Genomic DNA, 24,298 nt, shown 5'->3' on the forward strand with positions numbered 1-24,298 from the left:
CCATCCCATCTGCAGCCCAAGAGCGAGACAGCCTTACGTCATCCTTAACTGTATCAGTGTTCTCTTTTTCCCTTTATTCCAGTGTTTCTCAACCTTGGCAGCTTGAGGATGTGTGGACTGCGACTCCCAGAACTCCCCAGCCAGCCTTGCTGGTTTTATGAGTTGAAGTCCACACATCCTCAAGCTGCCAAGGTTGAGAAACACTGGAATAAAGGGAAAAAGAGAACACTGATACAGTTAAGGATGACGTAAGGCAGTCTCGCTCTTGGGCTGCAGATGGGCTGCTTTATTCTGACTCTGAAGTGTGCAAAATCTGTTAGGCTTACAGCCATTACCTTGAAGGGAAATTGCATGACTGCAGTGAGCTGGGGCCAGAAATGGTAGGGGTGGGATCAGAGGTATGACTGGAATCAGCATCAGGGACTGCAAATCTCTGGAAAAATGCCTCTCTTTCTTTATTTTCTATCCTGCCTTTATTATTTTTATAAATAACTCAAGGCGGCGAGCATACCAAATGCTCCTTCCTCCTCCTATTTTCCCTACGACAGCAACCCTGTGAGGTGGGTTGGGCTGAGAGAGAGGGATTGGCTCAAGGTCACCCAGCCGGCTTTCATGCCCAAGGCGGGACTAGAATTCACAGCCATCCATGCTGTTTAGCAGGGTTCATTATCCCCAGAGCTTTACAATAGTTCTTCCCTTCCCAGGCTGCTTGACAGAACATCCCCTCCTTCTGCTGTGCTGACATGCAAATTATGTCAGGCAGGCTTATGCGTAACATGGTGGAAAATGCCCTGATGGTTAAATAATTTGCCGTCTCCCAGGTTAGCAGTTAATTTTTTGAAAGACAAAGTCTCTTTTGAATTGTAATTAGGGGCTTTACACACATATCTATGTAGTTTTTAAAGCAACTTTGTAAGTGACTTTCCCTATCCTTCTGGATGTTTTTCTTAATTCTTGGAGGAATCCCATCCAAGCCCTTGCCCATCCAACCGTTGTTTTTTTTTAGCTTCCAAATTCAAACAAAATCAGGTGCTGCCTCCTTCTGGAACTACAGCATGTAACAGATTCTTCTGCCACTTGGACTTTTTTACTTTTTACCCTTATTTTATATTTATTTATTAAGAGTAATTTTATATTTACATATTGTATGTAACCACTCAGAGTCCCCCAATGGGAGGAGATTAAATTAAATAAATAAATAAATAAATAACATCCGCCATGAGCTGGTTTTATGAGTTAACAGCAATGAATAATTTAAGATCTGCAGTAAGAACTCCATCTCCATCAGCTTATTTATATCGGGTGCCCTCCTGTTCTTTTAGACTGAAGCTCCTATCATCCCTAGCCTGAAGGCAATCAGATAATTTTTTCTAGAATTGGTGGAGTTTCAAATACCTCTTTCTGCTGTATTTCATTTTTCTTTGTTGAAACCTTCATATCAAATTACATAATTTTTGTGGGGGGCGGGTAGTGTATTCTGAGTGGCCTCTTTTGCATGATCTTTCTGAAGCAAATTATGGCAGAAATTACTGTGATCCTTTGACTGCCATCTAGCGGGTTTCTGGAAGAGGGTTTCTCAACCTTGGCAACTTTCACATGGGTGGACTTCAACTCCCAGAATTCCCCAGCCAGCATGTTGAACAACATAAGGAGGGGCATTGGTACCCACCCCTTGCAAAGTGGATCCATGAAGCACTTCCTGAGTTACAAGCCCATGTTGTTAATGCCATGCTAAAGTCACTTGCGAGATGGGCTGTGCAGAAATGTGAGGGAAGGAAGGAAGGAAGGAAGGAAGAAGGAAGGAAGGAAGGAAGGAAGGAAGGAAGGAAGGAAGGAAGGAAGGAAGGAAGGAAGGGGGAAATGAAATTTAGAAGCACAGAGATGTACTTACTACCTGTTTCACAAGGACAGTTCACTAAACTGGAGTTTATTATACATTGAGACAGGATACACACTGTTCTAGAGGTTTGCAGCCTAGATATGGCAGCCCTAAAATAACCTGTGTAGCTACATTTCTCCAACACGCCATCCTTGATTATTATAACCTGGGTTAGTAATTTGCATCACATGCAAACTCAGGGGTTCCTTTAAAATTCAGAGGTACTGTTTGTGCAATCCCACCCCAAAGGGGTTAACTCAGTAGCCATTTTAGATATGTTGGGCAAACCCAGCCATATAACGAATCTATCACAACCTCGCTTTCCGTCCAGATGCGTTGGACTACGAAACCTATTATCCACAGCCCGATTACAAGTAGTTACCAGTAGTGGGAGTTGTCAACCGCAACTGGAGGGAAAATGTGTATTTTTTCCTTTTGCCCCTTTTAAAGAAACTTTTTTTGCCGCCGACAGACCCCTATATAAAAGACAGGTGATCCCCCTTTTTGGATACTCTTTCACGCTCCCTTTCACCCCTATGGTTTTGCAATGGTTGGGCCCAACTGTTGGTCGCTCCCTCCTCCCGCATGGTCTGGGCGGCCCCCGCCCCCACCCGAGGCGGCGCGCGCCCCAGTCGCTCTCGCCGCCCATTGGCTCTTTTATTCCATCAGCGTGAAAAAGCGACAGTTTATGTCCTGATCAAAGCAGTCAAACCAGGGGGAGGCGGAGCCAAGCCGGCCGATTCTAATTGGGCGCTGGGGTTGAGGGAAAATAACATCCCACCGGTGACTGGCTCACCGTGCCGGGGGAGGGTGTTAAGAAAGCCGCGATTGGCTGCTTGGCGGCGAGCTGTTGCAGGGACCGTTTTACGGGCAGGAGTGAAAGGAGGCGGGCGTCAGAAACGCAGATTTAATTCTTCTTTGTGGCCTTTCCGACCCGGCGCTCCCCCCAAATAGCCTGTTTAGGCATTATTTGCTCCCAAGGGGCATGGTAATGCTACACGTGGCTTCCTCGTCCCCGAGAGTGGCTTTATCAGAGAAGTCGAGGGTCCCCGTGTTGCCTCACAACCATCTTGTTAGGGGTTGACCACAGTCTCCTCCTCCTATTCGAAAAGCTTAAAGGATACTTAAAAGAAAGTCCTGGTTGCACCCTGCAGCCCCTGCAAACGAGCATCTCTTCCTTCCCAGCCAAGATGCGGCGGCCCTTGGGCTCCTTGGGATGCAGGCGCATCCCTTCTGCTGTGGGGTCCCGATTCCCACGCGGGGCTCCCCCGTCGTGTGAAGCCATTGGGCCTTCAGTTTGGTTTGGCCGCCTCTGCGGTGTGGACCAGGCAGTCCTTGGGGGTTGTGAACCATGGTTTATGCTTCAGGATGGGTGAAGCCAGGCAATTGGGGCTGAGCCAGCAACCCAGGATTAAGCAAGCTGTGGTTTAGCTCAAGCTGTGACTGCAGTCACAATGACCCGAGGTCCTTTCTGGAGGGGCCCCTCCTAAGACTGCTGGGGTCCAGTCCCTGCCCTGTGTCAAGCCTTTATTGCCCTGGCAATTTATTTGTTCATTTCATTTCATTTATTTTAATTTATTATAGCTGCCCGACTGCAATGGACTCATCCAATTCCAGGATGATGATTTCAGTCATATCAAAATGACTCTCCCAGTGTCTGTTCATGAATCTTGCAAATAGGAAATACCCTGAAGCAAACGCTGGTAATTTATGGTGGCAATTAACAGGCCAGGCTTTCCCATAAAAGCTGTCACTTCACAGAATAGATTCTAGTGGTGGTGCCTTATTCCTGGCCTCTAATTGTCATCTTTATGGCTGCAAGCCAAAATTTGCTTATTTAGAAATGAATTTCCTGGAAGCAGATATGGCTGACTTCAAAATACTCTTATTTATTCTCCAGTACATATGTATCCCTCTCTGCCAGTGCTGCTCTACAGTCAGCAAGCAACCATAAAATATGGGAAAGATGTGTGTTTCAAATCAGGAAAAATATAGCAGGTGCATGGCAGGACTGAGTCTCTGCGGAATGTTTCTGATGTGTATCAAACATGGTACCTGAACTGGAAAAAGTTCAGTTCTTCTTACCTTACCTGATAGCAGATTAACTCAGTGCTGGATTTACTCTGATTGAGGAAGGGGCTTTATGTTTCCTTCAATAGGTATTTTCTCCCTCTCTTTCAGGTTCACACATTATGGGGGACAGTGAGGATCTTGATGCTGCGGCTGCCCCAAATGTTCAGAGCTGCCTTTCAGATTCTGCTACGGATAACAGTGCCACTCAGGATGATTACACACTTCCCACAACTGCACGCTCTCCAACCTGTGCCCGCTGCCGTAATCATGGCATCAGAGTCCCATTGAAAGGCCACAAGAACAGTTGCCAATTCCAGGACTGCCAGTGTGACAAATGCATCCTTATTCTGTAAGCTAGGAGGGGAAACAAGGTGAAAGTAAATGTCGAGCTTTGCTGTTCTTGGGAGATGCATTGCAGCTGATGGCATTGTGTGGATTTCAGTAGGAAGCATGAATAAGGGCTAAATTGCTTTTTGCATGGATTTGGTAGCTTGGAGACAAGTTCAGAAGGATAGTGCATGCTTTTGTTTCTGAATAACAGTGGCTTTGGGTTGAATTACCGGCTTCTGGGCCAGTAACTTGCTCTGAAAATGAAAAACAGCCTGGAAGTCTACAGTTTTAATGGGAGAAACATGACTATCTTCTAGCATCTTAAAAGCATCTTTATTAGCAGGGATGGAAAACATGTGGCCCTCTAGATTGTGCTGAATTCCAACTCCCATTTGTGATAATGTGATAAGGGATGATGGAAGTTGTGCTTGAACAAGATAGGGAGGGCCTGTAATGATTGCCTATCCTAAAAGTCAGTTGTTTAAAGGGGTCCTGGTCTATTTAGACGATGTTCTAATTTACACTGAAACCGAGGAGGAACACGAACGCCTCCTCAAACAGGTGTTAAGTAAGCTTACAGATGCCAAACTCTATGCCAAGCTTTCCAAATGTGAATTTCACAAAACCCAACTTGACTATCTAGGCTATAGGGTATCTGACAAAGGCATTGAAATGGACCCTGAAAAAATTCAGGCGATTTTAAGTTGAGAACGCCCCCGCACCCGGAGGCAAAGTTTTTTAGGGTTCAGTAATTACTATCAACAGTTTATCCAGGGATTTGCTGAGATTGCTTTGCCCCTTGCTGACTTACTACGTACCAAGGGGTTGGGAGAGACACGCAAGGTGAAAAATCCTGGGGCAGTGCTGAATTGGACACCTGAATGCCAGGCAGCATTCGAAAAGTTAAAAGCCCTTTTCACTGCTGAGCCTATTTTACAGCACCCCGATCCTGACTGCCCCTTTGTGGTCCAGGTTGATGCTAAAGTTGCTTGTGAGATGGGCAGTGCAGAAATGTGAGAAATAAATAAAGTCAGAGGGAAGTGAAATTCAGGAAGTACAGAGATGTACTTACTACCTGATTCACAAGGACAGTTCACTAAACAGTGTTTATTATACATTGAGGCGATAAAGTCTCTTTGCTTCTCGTGACAAATCGAACATTTTGTTGAGTTAACTTGGAGACAACCACGCCATTGCCCATCAACTCAGCTGGATAGTCATTGGGAAGAGTTATGGGAGTAGTAATACAAAACAGTACTGTGTGCTGGCTTATCTTTACTTCCTCTGTTACTTTATTGTTAAAAAAATATATATTGGGTCTTCTAGGCAAAGACGCCGTGTCATGGCCGCCCAAGTGGCTCTACGCAGACAACAGGAGATGGAGCTGAGAAAGCAGCTTGCCAGTGGTTTGCTACAGCTTCAGGATAGTGGCCCACCAAACTCCCTCCACTTGGCCAAACCACTGAAAGGGACGAAACCATGTAGGGGAGGGGCAGGTAAAACCATTTCTAGCATCTGATTGAATACAAAAAATACAGCACAGTGGGTCAGGAATGGGTGGATGATCTAGAACAGCGTTTCTCAGTCTGAACAACTTTAAGATGTGTGGACTTTCCCAAGCCAGCATGGCTGGGGAATTCTGGGAGCTGAAGTCCGCACATCTTAAAGTTGCTGAGATTGAGAAACACTGAAGACTTGACACACCACTAGTGGGGAAACGGTGTGGTTCGGCCTGAGAATCTGACTGTTTGGCAGACAATGACTCACACTGGGCCCCCTCCCACTTTGGTTGGATAGGCAAGAAGGAAAATGAAGAGCCCTTGAATGATTCAGAAGATGGACTCTGGGGAGCTTCAGGACTCCTGCGAAGACAAAGGCGGAGAACTGCAAGGAAGGTGAGAAAAGGGGTTCTTCTTGATGAAGTCATTTTAACAGCAGAATCCACGTAGCACCTAACAGATGACTTCAGACTCATATTTCCCTGAAAACAAGATTCCTTGAAAACTAACAGTCCATGAAAAAGGGAAAAACATCAGGATGGATGGATGGATGAATGGATATATATATATATATATATATAGTGTGTGTGTGTATATATATATACACACATACATACACACACACACACACACACTATCTATATATATCAACTTAGTACCTATATTATGTGGAAAATCTTAATATTATTCAGGAAAAACATTTACCACTCAGTATTTTCTAAGTAATCATAAAATAGCCATTAATTCTGACAAACTGACATGGGACTCCCTAACTGGCAATGCTTTTATCTCATTTCTCTAAGAACCTAGGAGAAATGTGTTGGTACCTCTGTAATGAACTTTCTGTATACAGTTGGGATTTTCTAAGGATAACTATCTAATATATTTTATAGCTCTAAGTAAACTTTACTGAAATTCTGAAAAGCATACATAGCTCATTTTAAAAATTACAATATTTCCTGTTCACAGATTTCAGTAAGATAGGCACTAGTGGGGGGGTTCATTTATGTCACAAAATAACTTACAAGATATCTAGCAGTGCAGTATTTACAGTATGTTTCCTATAATAAGTCTACGTTATGCATTGTTTTTCAGGAAAATTCCTGGTTGCCCCTCTCTCCTTGTTCAAAAGTGGCGGAGCTGCCCTGGGCCCTCGGAGGACATCAAGCACCTCCTGCTTGGTTCCCACCTCCACTTGCAATGCCCCCAGCTTCCTTCTCCCCTTTCCTGCCTCAGGAACATTCCTTTAATCTTCCACCCATGGAAGGTAGGTAACCTCTTATTCTAGTAACGAAGATAGCATGAAAACCAGTTTGTTGCTGTAGTTAAGGCATCAAGTTTGAAACCGGGAGACCCTGAGTTCCAGTCCCACCTTAGGCATGAAGCCAGGTGAGTAGCCTTGGGTCAGAAATTTTCTCCCTCAGCCCTGGGAAGGAGGCAATGGCAAACCACTTCTGAAAAACCTTTCCAAGAAAACTGCAGGGTCTTGTCCAGACAGTTGCCAGGAGTCAGTGCAGACTTGAAGGCACCAAAAAAAGGAGAAAAGCTAGCATAGATCATAGATAAATAAGTTTGATGTGGGCTCTGTGAAACTAGCAGTCAAATTCCAGAAATGAACAAATGGCTGTTTGCTGGCTTCAGTTTCCTGTTGGTATCTAAATGTAACAGAACTGTCACTTCACAGAACTGTTCTTAGAAATTTTGCAAGGTATTTTTCATTATTACAGTTTGTTAATAAATACAAAAATGCGATTCATACTCAGCATGAAGTCAAGTATTTTTCCTCATAAAAGGGGGATTACATTTTGGAAAAGACTTATGGAAAAAGCTAAGAAATTTAACTTGAAATCTTCTTGGAAATCTAGTATGCTGCCTCAATGTAGATAAATATTAAAATTGATTACAATTAACTCAAATTATGTGGACGTAATTATTGCAAAGAATTCTAAATTGCACTAACAATTAATTATTTGAATTTGCAAACTGCACCATTCACCTATGAGAAGCCCCGTGATGAACAATGCCGGTATCAATTTTCATAAAATTAACAAACCCAAATCAAAAATACTATCGGTATCCCTATTCTAGCAAACACTGAGTAAGAACTTAATCTAGATGGTCTGTGACCTAACATTTTTTAAAACCATTTGTGGATGGTTTCAACCAGGTTGCCCCCAAAAGCTCCACCTCAGTTTTTATACTATAAGCATCTCATTGGCCTTTCTACTCAGGTTCTGACAACAACTGCTGGTGGCTTTTTTCTTTTTGCAGGTTGCAACGGCAATGAAGCTTTGTACACACCAGAGAATTACCTCTCTGCTCCAGGGCAGGTGTTTCATCCAATCCCTGGTGCCTCCTGGTGCCTCCCTCCAGCTACCGACCTATCAAGGTACACTGGGCATCTTCAGCATTTCTGCACAAAGGATATTGTCCAGACACTTCAGAGGCAGCAGCATCTAGCTGATCCTGGGTGATTTCAGAAATACTAAGTAGAGTCCAGTCTGGTTAATACTTGGATGGGAGGCCATCAGGAAATCCCAAGGCTGTGAACAAGACTGGGAAGTTGAAAAAGTACTGTTGCTAAAATCAAGCTGGATAGATCCCTAAATAAATGGGAGAAATGGTTGGCCCCGATTTTGCAGGCCTTTAGAAAGGCATTTAAGGCCTGGCTCTTTCCCTAGGTGCTTGGGTCAGGGTGAGTAGAGCTCCCAGTTGGAGTCATAGAGTATTGTTTAGTCCTGGTTGCCATTTAATTATTTTAGTTTGCTTTAATGGTGCATGTTTCTTTCTTTTGTATTTCTGTTTAGTGATTTTATATACCACCCAGAGTCATGTTTGAGTTGGGCGGCCATGTAAATGTTCTAAATAAATAAATGATAAAATCACCAGGAGTCAAGATTATCTTGAGGGAGAAATGCGGTGAACTGAACCAAAACTGGTTTATAGGAATATACTTACAAGAACCAATTTAGGCTGTGCCAGTTGGATTAACTATGGAAAGTTTTAAATACTTGATTCCTGTGGTTTTGAGAAAGAAAAATTTTAGTGAAAAGAATGAAATCCTATCAGACTTATAAAAAGACATTCTGGCAGAATTACTTATTAAAAACAACACCCAGCTCTGACTCTTCATTCCATCTGAACCAGATGAGATAGTATAGGGGTTACACTTGGGCCTAGATACAAATAAACACAAAAAACAAGATAGAGTTTATTATAGAAATGTGTGAGATAATGTAGATGAGATTATCACTTTTTAAATACCAAGTTTTATTGGTAAAGAAAATGCTGAAACTTCCTGGTTACATGGAGCTCTTCCACTAGAAGAATATAATGGGAGCATGCAATCGAAAACATGAGCTAGATATAACAGATAGAATGGATTAATTGGATTAATGGAAGAAACTGTTGGAATAATGGTTTCGCAAACCATCTTTAAGCTATGTCCAGGCCATACATTCTGGAGGAAAAAAATGCTTCAGCGAAAGGACTAGCCAGCTTAATTAGGTATCTTGTATTTTCTGATCCCAGTACAGCAGCAGCTGTCTATACTGACAAACATTTACTGCAAACAGCAAGCTGTGGGTGTCTATGTAAGGTGAATTTGGGAGAATGACAGCTGCAGTAGTCTTTCTTCCCCCTCAACAGTTTGTGCTTTAGCGGGGACAGAAGGCAAGTGGGAGACAAGCTGCCACGAAGGAATGTTGCAAAGGACAGGACAGACAGCTGTCTCTCTCTCTCTCTCTCTCTCTCTCTCTCTCTCTCTCATCTCTCCAGCCGCATGGCCCTGAACCCCATCAGTGGCAACATGGATCTGAGCAGACGTTCAAAGGCTCCACCTCTGGGAGTTCAGGTATTTGTTCCGTCTGTGTTGAGCCCATGAACTGGAGTTACTCTATTTCTTCTCCCAAAAAGGAACTGATGTGAGGGAAGTTGCAGTGAAACAGTGAAAGAGACACATGGGATTATTTCATCTGTGGGTATGAAATGGGGACAGGCTCATAAAAGTATTTGGTTGGGCCTCCCTTGATATCTCCATTTCCACTTAGCGGCTGATGGGAGTGTGATATTGCCATAAAGAAATGGAGAGTAGTTCAAGATCTCCCTCTTCAGTGGTACTTTGGAAGGGATAACCTATTGCTTCCAAATAACCCACTGGCTGAGTTCACCTGACATGCAAGGCTAAGCTATAATACCCCAGGCACTTTGTGGCTTAGGCATCTGCAGGAGGGACAAGTGCAAAATGTGCATTGCAGCATGGTGACCCACACTTCATCATTGTGGCTAGCCACAGATATCTCTGGATATGTCAAGAACCTAGCCCTCTTTTAGCAAGTTGTGGGAACTAGACCAATCCACTAAGCCATTAATATGGAATATTTGTTTGGGCATGGCCTTTTATATGGGCATAGCAACTGAGTTGTTAATGGGGGTGTAGGGTTGAAGTACATTGCAGGAAGCCAGGCATTCTCTGCGTGGTTGCTTCCTGCTTAGCGCCAATCTCTTGCTTGCAAAAATCTTAGGTCTGCAGATGATGCAATAACTTGGGAAAGTTGCAGAATGCATGAATTGAGCAAAATGAATAAAAGAGAATGCATAGGCAGGGGACAAAGCCACCTAGGCAGCCTAAGCGTTATCCATGAAGTGATTAAAGCCAAGTTTTGCTCTTTGGCACAGGCAAGTGGTCAAATGACTAATTTCTGGGATAACAGTTCACACTATATACTTGAAAAGTAACCAGCACATCATCTTTTTCCCGCTCAGGTTGAAATACCTATAAGGAAGAACCCAGGCCATGTGCCCCCTCCTAAGCCAGGCTTGGGCTTGACTGAAACTCGGGCTAGAAGGGGCCTGGTGTCATGTGTATCTTTCCAGAACATCTAGCCCTGTTGTCTTAGGATGAGGGAGGAGAGCACAGGTTTATCCTGCTCTCATAGTGTCTCCTCACTTGCTGGGTGGAACAAATGTAACGTCTGTCCTTCGGTCCTGTTGACCTCTGTTTGTTCATCATGAGGTTAACTGTCTCTCCTGCTCTCTTTCAGCCAAACTCCTCTGCTCATGTTTCAGTCTGGCCCACCCGAGGATTTTTCTTCTCACCCCTTTCTGAACAACAGCTCCAGAAAGAGGCCGCTGAAGCCTTGATGGTGTTACGAAATGCCCCCCAGTCCGGTCCCCTTCTTGCTTCCTCAGGCCTGCTGCCTCCTGCCAACACCATGCCTGCTCTCATGGCCTCCCCGAGTTTCTCCCACCCTGTAGAAGCCATCCCCAATCCTGCCATTTCCGGCCCTTTCCAGCCACATCCCTCATACTTCATGCCTCCCTACGGTCAGCACGGTGTAAAGGTCTCTCGGGACATAGCTTTGAAACGAGCCCATATACCGCCAGAAGCAGCTAATGCTCATGGCGAGCCGGTTTCAGGACCCTTCTTCTTCCCCCTATTCCACGGTAGCACTCTCCCCCAGCAGTATAAAAATGTCCACCTCTTCTCAGTTGCTCCACCTCGGGGGGCTCAAGTGGCAACTTCCCTAATGGTTTCCAGTATCCAGCCTGTCAAACCTAACCTCGGTGGGGCTTCCAGTATCAGCCACTACCATTTTGCCCCCAACTTGAGAACTTACCATAGCACCTCAGGCTCCATGCAAAAGACTGTCTGCTTGCCACCAAGTATGGAGACGGGTTGGATTTCAGAGACCAGCGTTGAAGTTCTTGCTCCATCTAGCTCCAGTCCTGGCAGTCCTCAGCTGCTGCCTTTCTGTGTCTCCCCAATGGATGTATCTGTCACTGTGCCCCTGCAGCCGGGAACCCCGGTTGGGATGGAACTGCATATGCTTCCTCCCAGTTTGTCTCTACTGAACCCCAGCCCCTGCATTCTAGCTCAGCCAGCTTTCCCAGACCCAATGCTTCCCCCAGGGCAGATAACTCAGCAGTGCCAGCCCCAGCAGATTCAAGAAGGAAGGTTTTCCAGCAAAGGGCTCAAAGGAGAAGAGCACTGCAAGAGTCATAAGATGCCTGGGAGCAAGGATGGAAAAGGTAGACGTCTGCAGCTGCTCAGGCTTCTCGGGGGTTGACTATTTTACTTTGGCCTCCCCCACGTGGATTGGACGGCAACTCCCCTCACCTCACCAGTATGGCAGTGGTTGAGATGATGAGAACTGTAGTCCAAGATACCTGGAAGTGGATGTTTTCTGTTTAGATTTTTGTCAGTTGTTCAGAAAGCCTGTGGCCAACTAGGTAGAGTGTTAAATTTAAAAACAAGCAAGCAAGCGGCTTATGAAACTGATAACAGAATCAAGGTGAAACCACAATTCTCTACAAGACACGTCATCATGGAATTGGTACAGATAATGTATACAAATGAATGCATATGAACTTAGGAAAGAGCATTACTTGTTGAATAAGTAGTTACAAGTATCCCTGGTCAAGGCGTACTTTGCAGGAATTGTCACTGAGTGTAAATCCTATGGGGATGCAAACTGTATCTGTAATTAGATTTACTTTTCTTATATTTACATGGGAAACAAAAGCTACAGTGGGGGCATTCTCTAGCGGTACCTAGGAAGCACACCTTCCCAGTAGTAGCCCTTGCCCTGTGGAACCCCTTCACCCTGAGATACATACAGCAGGCCCCCATCCTCCTGGCCTTCTGGAAGGCCTTAAAAAGCTGGCTCTTTCCCCAAGCACTGGGATCAGGTAAGGCTAGAGCCCAGTCATTGTTACTGGGAGGTATTGCTTGAGGGCACCTGGCACTGTTTTTGGGATGTTGGTTTTTTTATTGTTTCTTACATGCTTGTATTGTTGCTGTGAACTGCCCAGTCTATAATGGGCAGCCATATAAGTGACAGAAATAAATACAATAAATTCTCATTATAAGTAGCATCAATAGATATGAAGTAATGCTTTAAGAGTGTGTGCAAATTAGTTTGAGTAGATTCTCTTATATTAGGAAATCCAGTTTCAGTAACCAAAGGGAAAACAACCACACTGAATTCGATTTCTCCCTAATAAAAGATCCTCTGCAGGACAACAAACTTCTTCTCATATAAGTACCAAATGTCAGTGCTCATACCATAAAGGGAGGCAGTTCTGTGTATAATCAGATAGCTTCTCCAGAACTGGTTCATTAAACATTTTTATTTTTGATTAAGAGTTTTTATAGAAGGTTATTCAGCCAGATTCCCTGTGGTTTAGGCTACAATCTTAATTTATTCCAAAGTAGACCCATTAAAGTTGTTTTGAGGATCATTGGATTAAAGAATCTTGGTCATAGCAGTGTGCAAGAAAGATACACTGAAAAGATCTGGCATGACCGAATAGGGATTTTATATACAGGGCTCCTGCAGGACGTGTCGAATGTGTGTAATGCCACAGCCAGCAGGGTTCACTCGATCAGGCAGAAGGCAATGCAATCTCATTTATCTCGCCTCTGGTTGACCTGGCAAACCCAGGTCAGCGGCATGGTAGTTGCAAATAGCAGATGAGCATTCTGCCAGAGACTGTCTGAATGGCTGTCATAAAATCAGTGTAATTGTTATATGGGAGGTAGGACTCAGTGACGTGCAATGTCAACGATCTGACAGACTTCCTCTGTTCCGTTTAGATTCAACCGAAGCTGTGCCTGACCGCCTGACGTCCAAACAAGCACATAGCCAGCCTGTTCAGCAAGTCGCAGGAAACCCCCAGCAGCCCAGCCAGCTCCACCAGGCCAACACCTCCCCTTCTGTTTCTCTGAGCATTGGCCAGATGGGCTCCATCTCCCTTCCCAGCTAGTCTTCTGACTGGGAGGTGAAGGACAAGGGTGGCCATACATCCAGCTGCAGACACAGGATCCTTTGAGAGGAAGCGGGGAGCTTCTGTTGAATACAATCCCCTTTCAGGCCGTGATTCTTTTAAAAGGAGAGGGGGCTCCTACCCAAGGCTGCAGCCCTCGCATGTCTTTCATTCTCTCTGCAGCTGAGTTATTGCAACTGCTGGTAGCTTTATTGGGGTAATGTACAAAGTCAGGATCATCTAACATGGTCAGTTCATTTTTAACTAGTTCAGTGCCAGATGGAAGGCAGAGTTTGTTTGATGTTATCATCAAATGTTATATTTTAGACAACAGCAAGTTTATTTTTGGCAACAAAAGCAGTTTATATTCCTTTTGGAAAAGGGTACTGACTTTCTACCATTTTAACTAAATCATACTGATACGATTCATAAGCAAAACATGGGTTTAAGACATACTGAGAATTTGATCCACTTAGAAGATCTTGCATATTATTGACTCAGGAGAAGATACATGCATTGAAGTCTTGACCCAAAAGTTTGCTGCCAATAAAATGTTGAGAAGTGCTACTGGAGTTTCTATTGTCTTTTATCAAAAGGTTGCAGTTTTCAAAGACGTTTAGAATTATTTCATGTTTTACGAAGGATTCTTTAATGAGGGCTATTTAGATTTTAAACACAATAGCCTTAAATTCTGCACTCCAGGCATTTTATTACAGTATGTTTATGTGTAAACTTAATACTGAGCTCCACGCTGAAGGTAGCAAAATTCTAGTAATTGAGAAATTAAGCATATTGCTGTGATAAATACCTTTCAGGATATGGATAATGGCTATGAGTAAATAATACAGGCTGCTCTTATAAAACCATTCCATACACAACCTATCCCCTGTGCACTATTTAACCACTACTTCTCTGAATTTCTAGAATTATTTCCACTATAAGATTTTTCTTATTATGTCTGATTCCTCAGGTTAATGTGCAGCTATCCTATGATAGATTCCCCCCCCCCTTAGCTAGCAAATGTCACCTCATAGGGCTGTGATCCCAATTAAGTGAGCTGCTACTCCCCAGAGATTGCCTTTAGCACTGATCTACACACCATCCCTTCTCATGCCTGCCCTCCAGATTTGTAGAGAAACGGGGCCCCTGCGTGGCTGATGGAGATAATGCAAGGATCGCTATTCGTCAGCTCGTGTTTAAACACAACAGACAGCAGATCTGGCCCCAAACAAGGCAAAAAACAGTCATTAAATAATTTGAAAGAAATGCGGATATCTAAAGCCCCAAATGTACGTTATCAAGCAGTAAAACAAATCGTTTGTTACAACGATTGTTTCCAACTATTATTACTTCTACACACATTGATGGGAAATCTCTGTTCTCCAGATGTGGTTGAACGACAACTCCCGTTCAGCCCGAAAACGAGGATGCTGGGACATGTAGTTTAACAACGAACGGAAGACACCAGGTTGGAGAAAGCGGCTAGGTGTACGTCGACTCCAGTGTAAACCCGACTGCTCAAGGTAACCGCCTAGAGGGCTAGACCTGGATAGGGCTGCCGAGCAAATGAAGCTCAATCCCAGCCCGCCGTTCCACCGGGGATGCGCTCGAGCAGCCACGTCGAGGGAGGCAGAGCTTAACGCAGCGGAAAGATGAATGGGAGGCCGGAGTCTGGCTGGAGTAGCCGGTACCATTTGCTTCAGGAGGAGGGTGGGGGAGAGGAAGCCGAGCCTCCTCCCCCCATCTTGCCTGGCCACGTGGTTCCGTCCAGGTGGCGGCGGCGGCGGCGGCAGGAAACCGCGTCCAAAGCGGGGCTGAAACCGCGCAGTCGAAGCGGGTACTCCGGCAGCTGAGAGGTCGGAGGAGCGGCTGAATTTTTTTTCCGGCCAACGCCGTGAGTAGTTCCCCCCTTTTTCGAATGGTACTGGCTATTTACAACAGGCAGCGTTTACAGGGAGAATGAACCATTGTGCACGGGGAGGAGGAAATGGATTAAACCCGCTTTTATTTCCTCTCCGAAAACGAAAGGATTTACTATTCAGTTAGGAGGCTTTAAAAGGAGAGAGGCTCATCGGGCAAATAGGAGGAACTGTGTGTGTGGTAGGGGGAGGTAATGATCCTCCGCGTCTTCCCCCCGCCCGCGTTCTTTGCATTGATGCACTGGTCCCCTCCGCGCTGGTGGTATGGTCGGAACTTGGGGGATGGTGCGAATGATCTTGGGGGATGGTGCGAGGAGGGGGGGGAGGGAGGGACGGAGGGCTGCAGGCTTGTAACATCAAAACGCTGCAGATACATTCGTCTTTTGCTGTGGTGGAAATCAGAATTCTGACAGCCTCGCTATTACCTCTCTAGCGCTACTGGCGCCGCAAGGAAAGCACCCCCACGTGCGTCGCACAGAATAGAATTAAATTTCCCCCTTCTTTGGGGAATGGTACCGCCGAAGCTTTGTATGGTGGAGGGGGATGAGCAGATGAAACCATTTGCTCTCGGCGGGTGGGGGAAGAGCGGTGACTGGCTTTATTGGTCCTGGACTAAGATCCTGCGCAGGTCCAGCGACGCCTTCCTTTCCGGATGCAGAACGGTCGGGTTTCGCTGTGGGATGAGGTGTGGAGGTGTGGGGTGCGTAGGCGATTGAGCAAGGAGCTCCATCCTTATTTTCTGCTTTGTCTCCTTAGAACCTGCAAGGGACCATGAGTGATGGGGACAAGAATCCCGCCAGCACCCCAACCCCAGTCACTGACGTGCAAGGGGATGGACGGTGGATGTCGCTGGTGAGCTGCCTGGCCGAGGGGCAGGGGACCCAGCTAAAAGGGTGGTCTTGGGGGCGGAGGGGAGGCACCAATCTCTAGCTGTGTGGCCACGCAGACCCCCTTGACTTCCTTACCCAGGTTTTCCCCCCCTGCAGCTTCCAGCCTTCCCAACCAGTATGGCCAAAGGAATTCTGGGAGCTGCAGTTACAACACATCTGGAAGATGCTGGTGAAGGAATGGCTAACTTTCACTTTATGTTCATTGTGCTGGGTACAAGGTGAGGAAGATCTTGGCTTTCCTATTTGTGTTTGTTGTATTTTGAACCCTTTGGCAGCGTTTATCTGCAACGTGCTCAATCAGGTTGAGCATAATGTCCTCCAGGTGTTGAATTAAAGCTCCCAATAGGCCTGCTCATTGGTTGTGAAGCACTTAAGGACCAGAGCCCCTCACCCCAATTTACTGTAATTGGATGTAGAGTCAGCATGCTGCGAAGTATAAAGTTTGGGTTTTGCTTTTTCATGCCCTAAAATACTGTTCCCAGAACTTGGTGCTCTCAATTTTTTTTTTTTTTTTTTTTAACTACAACTCCTATCTCCGCAAAGGATCGTTACCTTGTTGTGGTGCTGGAGCTTGAGCACCTCAATGATGCCATGAGCTAAACCGTGAAGGGCCACCCAAGACGGGAAGGTCATGACAGAGAGGTCAGACTAAATGCGATCCCTGGGGAAGGTAATGGCAACCCACCCCAGTATTCTTGCCGTGAAAACTAAATGGATCAGTACAACCAGAGATATGTCGGTATACCATCGGAAGATGAGACCCCCAGGTCGGAAGATGGTCAAAATGCTACTGGGGAGGAACAGAGGATGAGCTCAACTAGCCCCAGTTGTGATGACGCAGCTAGCTCAAAGCCGAAAGGACGGTTAGCGGCCGACGGTGCTGGTGGTGAACGGCGAATCCGATGTTCTAAGGATCAACACACCATTGGAACCTGGAATGTAAGATCTATGAGCCAGGGCAAATTGGATGTAGTTATTGGTGAGATGTCAAGATTAAAGATAGACATTCTGGGCGTCAGTGAACTGAAATGGACTGGAATGGGCCACTTCACATCAAATGACCACCAGATCTACTACTGTGGACAAGAGGACCACAGAAGAAATGGAGTAGCCTTCATAATTAATAGTAAAGTGGCTAAAGCAGTGCTTGGATACAACCCCAAAAACGACAGAATGATCTCAATTCGAATTCAGGGCAAGCCATCTAACATCACAGTGATCCAAATATACGCCCCAACCACAAATGCTGAAGAAGCTGAAGTAGAGTAGTTCTATGAGGATCTGCAGCACCTACTGGACAACACGCCTAAAAGAGATGTTATTTTCATCACAGGAGACTGGAATGCTAAGGTGGGCAGTCAAATGACACCTCGAATTACAGGTAAGTATGGCCTGGGAGAACAAAACGAAGCAGGATAGAATTTTGCCAAGACAATTCACTCTGCATAACAAACACTCTCTTCCAACAACCTAAGAGACGGCTTTACACATGGACTTCACCAGATGGACAACACCGAAATCAGATTGATTACATCCTTTGCAGCCAAAGGTGGCGGACATCTGTACAGTCGGTAAAAACAAGGCCTGGAGCTGACTGTAGTTCAGACCATGAACTTCTTCTTGCACAATTTAGGATCAGACTAAAGAGATTAGGGAAGACCCACAGATCAGCTAGATATGAGCTCACGAATATTCCTCAGGAATATGCAGTGGAGGTGAAGAATAGATTTAAGGGACTGGACTTAGTAGATAGGGTCCCGGAAGAACTCTGGACAGAAGTTGGCAGCATTGTTCAGGAGGCGGCAACAAAATACATCCCAAAGAAAGAGAAAACCAAGAAGGCAAAATGGCTGTCTGCTGAGACACTAGAAGTAGCCCAAGAAAGAAGGAAAGCAAAAGGCAACAGCGATAGGGGGAGATATGCCCAATTAAATGCAAAATTCCAGAGGTTAGCCAGAAGAGATAAGGAATTATTTTTAAACAAGCAATGCGCGGAAGTGGAAGAAGACAATAGAATAGGAAGGACAAGAGACCTCTTCCAGAAAATTAGAAACATTGGAGGTAAATTCCAGGCAAAAATGGGTATGATCAAAAACAAAGATGGCAAGGACCTAACAGAAGAAGAAGAGATCAAGAAAAGGTGGCAAGAATATACAGAAGACCTGTATAGGAAGGATAACAATATCGGGGATAGCTTTGACGGTGTGGTCAGTGAGCTAGAGCCAGACATCCTGAAGAGTGAGGTTGAGTGGGCCTTAAGAAGCATTGCTAATAACAAGGCAACAGGAGAAGACGGCATCCCAGCTGAACTGTTCAAAATCTTGCAAGATGATGCTGTCAAGGTAATGCATGCTATATGCCAGCAAATTTGGAAAACACAAGAATGGCCATCAGATTGGAAAAAATCAACTTATATCCCCATACCAAAAAAGGGAAACACTAAAGAATGTTCAAACTATCGAACAGTGGCACTCATTTCACATGCCAGTAAGGTAATGCTCAAGATCCTGCAAGGTAGACTTCAGCAGTTCATGGAGCGAGAATTGCCAGATGTACAGGCTGGGTTTAGAAAAGGCAGAGGAACTAGGGACCAAATTGCCAATATCCGCTGGATAATGGAAAAAGCCAGGGAGTTTCAGAAAAACATCTATTTCTGTTTTATTGACTATTCTAAAGCCTTTGACTGTGTGGACCATAACAAATTGTGGCAAGTTCTTAGTGGTATGGGGATACCAAGTCATCTTGTATGCCTCCTGAAGAATCTGTATAACGACCAAGTAGCAACAGTAAGAACAGACCACGGAACAACGGACTGGTTTAAGATTGGGAAAGGAGTACGGCAGGGCTGTATACTCTCACCCTACCTATTCAACTTGTATGCAGAACACATCATGCGACAAGCTGGTCTTGAGGAATCCAAGGCTGGAGTTAAAATCTCTGGAAGAAACATTAACAATCTCAGATATGCAGATGATACCACTTTGATGGCTGAAAGTGAAGAGGAACTGAGGAGCCTTATGATGAAGGTGAAAGAAGAAAGTGCAAAAGCTGGCTTGCAGCTAAACCTCAAAAAAACCAAGATTATGGCAACCAGCTTGATTGATAACTGGCAAATAGAGGGAGAAAATGTAGAAGCAGTGAAAGACTTTGTATTCCTAGGTGCAAAGATTACTGCAGATGCTGACTGCAGTCAGGAAATCAGAAGACGCTTAATCCTTGGGAGAAGAGCAATGACAAATCTCGATAAAATAGTTAAGAGCAGAGACATCACACTGACAACAAAGGCCCGCATAGTTAAAGCAATGGTGTTCCCTGTAGTAACATATGGCTGCGAGAGCTGGACCATAAGGAAGGCTGAGCGAAGGAAGATCGATGCTTTTGAACTGTGGTGTTGGAGGAAAATTCTGAGAGTGCCTTGGACTGCAAGAAGATCAAACCAGTCCATCCTCCAGGAAATAAAGCCAGACTGCTCACTTGAGGGAATGATATTAAAGGCAAAACTGAAATACTTTGGCCACATAATGAGAAGACAGGACACCCTGGAGAAGATGCTGATGCTAGGGAGAGTGGAAGGCAAAAGGAAGAGGGGCCGACCAAGGGCAAGATGGATGGATGATATTCTAGAGGTGACGGACTCGTCCCTGGGGGAGCTGGGGATGTTGACGACCGACAGGAAGCTCTGGCGTGGGCTGGTCCATGAAGTCACGAAGAGTCGGAAGCGACTAAACGAATAAACAACAACAACTCCTATTATCCTCACCCAGCATCTGGTCAGAGAAGACTCCTCTAGGGTAGTCATCTTCAATCTGGCAACTTGCAGATCGGGGGAGAGGGGGTGGAGCACCAGATTAGGGAATGACATTCCCAAGGCCTCACAATTAAATCCACAATGCACAGTCTGTTTTTAGCATTAAGCCTATTGAAAGCAAACCAAACCAAGAATCTTATGACACCTTGAAGGTGAACAGATTGTGCCACAAACAGTCTTTTGGGGATTAGAGGCTGCTTTTAACCCATAAACCTTTTCTGCCTGCCTTCCTGTTGGCATTCTCTCTCATCTGTTCAAAAACATCCCGATTATTTAATCTTTGCAAAAGATGATGAGGTTGCTATCATCAGGAAGATCCACCTGGTGTTGCTCTGAAGAGCAATACCAACCTTATGCTGTCTATCCCTTAAAGACCAACGGTAGAGTACTATGCTTGCATTCAAGGAAAACTATAGGATCTCTATTGTTGCTATACAGCAAAGTTCACTAGGAGTGTCTGTTGCTGGTCTAATTTGGCTCACTTTAGCTGAGTCAGCTCAAAACCGCATTCCTGGAGGCTGCCAATATTCTGGATCATGCCTTTAAGAGCAGGGAAAGCGATCTGCCATTGGAGACACAATTCACAATACTTCCATGAACAGCAAACTGGGAGTATACCAACATGTCCTGTGGGTGTGCCAGAAGAAGCTGTATTTCCCTTGGAGCAGGGAAAGAACTGCATCCTATCTTGGAGGGAGCAAAGCTTATTTCTCCCACCCCCAGGGGGGAAAATGGCCAAACTGAGAGAAATAACCTTGTTTTCCCTGTTCTTCCATCTTCTTGCCGAAGATGTGCAGGGTGTGGGAGAAGGCACACTTTCTTATCTGAGGTTTGCTTTGTACAATATGCAACTTTTTCTCTTTTGCCATCTTTGAATCAGTTCTTTCTCATCACGGTGGCTGACAGTAGTTTCCCCTGTTCAGATCTAGCCTCCAAAAGACGTCGTGGTTTGGTGCTGTGACTGAACTTGCTGACTGAGGTCATCAACTTCATCATCGACCCATTAATTCATTGCGGATAATTAGGGCTGTGATCGTAGGCAGAGTGGCACATCTAGTTCTGTGGAAATTACTGGGCTTAAGGCCAGCCTGACCCAATCCAGTCCCTTCCAGATGTGATGTCACTGTCTTGGGGTTGGCAGTCATGGCTCCCGTCCCAGGCACACTGAACTTTGCTTTAGATCCAAATTCCTGGGCTACTCCTTTGCTTCCCCACCCTCTGTCTCTCCCCCTCATCAGCTTCCCCTTTGACGACTCTCCTGCTGTCTCCACTTTATGCAGCACCACCGTTTCATCGCCGACAGCAAAGACAAGGAACCGGAGGTCGTCTTTATTGGCGATTCACTGGTGCAGCTGCTGCACCAGTTTGAGGTAAAGTGGCTCTGAAAGAGTCCAGCAGGAAGCCAAGAGGGAGGGAGGTTTTATAATCTGCTCATCGGCCTTTCTTTTTTACCTCCAGATTTGGAGGGAGCTTTTCTCTCCCCTGCACGCTCTCAACTTTGGCATTGGGGGGGATGCCACCCAGCACGTGCTCTGGCGCCTCCAGAATGGGGAACTGCAGCATATCCGTCCAAAGGTAACAGGATGGAGGCCGATGAAGCAGCCATCGCGCCCAGCATCATCTCCTTACAGCTCTTAAAAGTTCCTCAGCCCTGCTCCCCGTTATTTTTTTTTTTGAAGCTGGATCTGCAAGGCTTAAGCCTGAGATGTCATAATGCAAAGCATGTACAGGTAGTCCCCAGGATAAGAAGGCCCCAGGATAAGGATGACCTGTAGTTAAGAACGGAGCCTATTGTAGCAAAATCCGAGTTAAATACAAAAATTTGAGTTAAATACACAATGATTCAAGTTAAATACACAGTGGCTCGAGTTAATTACACAATACTACTCACACAGTATTATACAGTAATACTGTTCCAGCTTACACATTCGACGTAAGGGCAGACCTTGGAATGAAAAGTATTCCATCAGAAATGACCGGTTCCTTCTTAATGGAAGCATCCATGGGAATCAAAGACTGAAGGGCAAGAAAAGGATTCTGTGGTGGTAGGCAAACTGAAAGATACACCCATTCAGCCCCCGCCCCCCTTTTTCCTTCTGTTTAATAATTAGGAAGAACAAACAGCCTGAGATTATTGGAGATTGATTGCATGCTTAAGGACCTGAAACTTTTTCTAAAAAAAAAAAAAAAAATGAAAACATTCACCTGTAAAATACTATACAGTACCTCTACGGGTTGTGTGCCACCTCCTCGAAATACACAACCCCAGGCATGCAGAGGGCAGCATTGCATTGACCTTCTTTCAACTTGGGCTTCCTGTCCAGTCCTGAGGCCACAACAGAAACTTGTCCTTACTTTTCAGACTCTCATCTGTGTCCATATAAGGGCCCAGAATGTCCACTTTTGCAGCAGCAGGTTTTTTCCTGTGCACAAGATGGTGTGTTTCAATATCCGGAGTTCAGTTCACGGTGTTAGAAAATGGGTGGCTGTGTGTAAGCAGTGACCTTGTTAATTTTCTTTCGCCCAAGCTTCTTCAATCCCTTCCCTCACATACAGCTTAGAAACGATTTTTTTTCCCTTCCAATGGTTGTAGATTGTGGTCCTCTGGGTTGGCACCAATAACCATGAACACACTGCAGAACAGGTGGCTGCTGGCATAGAATCCATTGTGTGTGTCATCAATCAGCAACAGCCACAGGCGCGCGTGGTTGTATTGGTGAGTTCCAAGCCTGGGTCAATGTGATGGTAAGAATGGCCGTGAACACATCACCATCCCTAGGCTGGGCTGAATTGCCTGGCTGCCCCGTAACACTAAGCCAGAATCAGGTTGACCAAGGAAACCACAGTGGTCTGGCTTGCAATATGCAGGCTACCTCCACACATGCAAAGCTCATACCAAACGAGCCTGCTTTGCCGGATCATTGAACTCAGCTGATGGGTCGTTCACACGTTGCATCAGCTTAGGCACCATCCACTGTGTGGCTTGGAATTGTGCGCCAAGCAGATCACCGATTTGGATCTTTTCTGCATTACGCACACAGGGTTTGCTGCCGCGGGGCAAAACCCCCAACCCGTTACGTGAGAAGAACAGACGGGTGAATGAACTGCTTGAGAGTAAGGTGCCGCTGCTCCCAAATGCCTCCTTCCTCGACGTTGACCCAGGCTTTGTGCATTCAGATGGGACTATAAGTCACCATGACATGTATGACTACCTCCACCTGACTCGCAACGGGTATGCCAGACTCTGCCCTGGACTGCACCGCCTGCTGCTGTGCCTGCTGGGAGAATGCCATGCCCAGGCACCCTGACAGGTGCTGTCAGTCCCACCCAAGATGCTCTTCGCTGGCTTGAGTGACTGCTGGGGCGTAGAAGCTAGAATGCGGTTGACTCTCTCCAGACAGTCAACGCAGTTTCCCACGGCAGTCCTCGACCTGGTATTCGGTGCTGGGTACTCGTTTGCTAACTCCATGAGCCTCGGTGTGGGTTGTTTATGAGTATAAAATTGTTATTACGAGGGATGGGGATGAATGGCACGTTGACCCGCAGCTGCCAAAAACAGTTTGGCAGAAGACAAGTTAATGAGGACTTGCCTGTTTTATGTAATAAAAATAACTGCTTAAAATTGCTGGGCAGAAGCCTATGTTTATCTGTAGCTGGGTTTTGGATTGATAATGCCCTAATGGGGTGGGAGTCATTTTTTGTCATGTTTGGGTAGTCATCTAGTTTAAACAAGGAACTGTAGGTTTTCCCAGAAGCAATTAGCACATTTGGGAGCATCTGTTCCTGATCTATGCAAATTTCTCCCTGGTTGCTGCCTTTCTTAATTCTTTAGTGCAGGGTTCCTCAACCTTGGCAACTCTTAAGCTGTGTGGACTTCAACTCCCAGAATTCCCCAACCAGCTTTGCTTTGCTGGCTGGGGAATTCTGGGAGTTGAAGTCCGCACGGCTTACAGTTGCCAAGGTTGAGGAACCCTGCTTTAGTGATTTCTCCCTCTTTAGTACTATCTTCCTGAAGCTGAAAGGGGGAGGCCGTTTTTTTGCTTTCCTCAGCCAGCCGTTATAGCGACAACAGTACGTAGCTTACAGCTGTGCTGCAGAACCTTGTAACATCTCCCTCCCTCCTTCCTCAATTT

At 45.5% G+C, this 24,298-nt stretch overlaps 2 protein-coding genes across 3 annotated transcripts; both read left to right on the plus strand.

Annotated features, from left to right (window-relative positions):
• The first annotated feature begins 2,775 nt into the window (after window positions 1-2,775).
• On the plus strand, window positions 2,776-14,105 carry DMRTC2 (DMRT like family C2). Its single transcript, XM_063312241.1, has 9 exons — window positions 2,776-2,867; window positions 4,061-4,301; window positions 5,609-5,778; window positions 6,080-6,177; window positions 6,877-7,048; window positions 8,053-8,170; window positions 9,559-9,634; window positions 10,824-11,811; window positions 13,379-14,105. Exons 2-9 carry the CDS (start codon window positions 4,072-4,074, stop codon window positions 13,546-13,548), a joined length of 2,022 nt encoding a protein of 673 aa, XP_063168311.1. The 5' UTR covers window positions 2,776-2,867; window positions 4,061-4,071; the 3' UTR covers window positions 13,549-14,105.
• Window positions 14,106-15,871: 1,766 nt separating this feature from the next.
• PAFAH1B3 (platelet activating factor acetylhydrolase 1b catalytic subunit 3) lies at window positions 15,872-23,789 on the plus strand. Of its 2 annotated transcripts, none has more exons than XM_063312162.1 (6): window positions 15,872-15,932; window positions 16,224-16,319; window positions 21,446-21,535; window positions 21,624-21,740; window positions 22,759-22,881; window positions 23,207-23,789. In XM_063312162.1, the coding sequence occupies exons 2-6, from the start codon at window positions 16,239-16,241 to the stop codon at window positions 23,471-23,473; spliced, it is 678 nt and encodes a 225-aa protein (XP_063168232.1). In that variant the 5' UTR covers window positions 15,872-15,932; window positions 16,224-16,238; the 3' UTR covers window positions 23,474-23,789. The 2 variants fall into 2 exon arrangements, with proteins under 2 accessions (XP_063168232.1, XP_063168231.1); XM_063312161.1 differs by lacking the exon at window positions 15,872-15,932 and adding an exon at window positions 15,961-15,979.
• Window positions 23,790-24,298: the final 509 nt, after the last annotated feature.

The sequence above is a fragment of the Candoia aspera genome, chromosome 10, assembly GCF_035149785.1.
Source record: "Candoia aspera isolate rCanAsp1 chromosome 10, rCanAsp1.hap2, whole genome shotgun sequence".
Lineage (NCBI taxonomy): Eukaryota > Metazoa > Chordata > Lepidosauria > Squamata > Boidae > Candoia > Candoia aspera.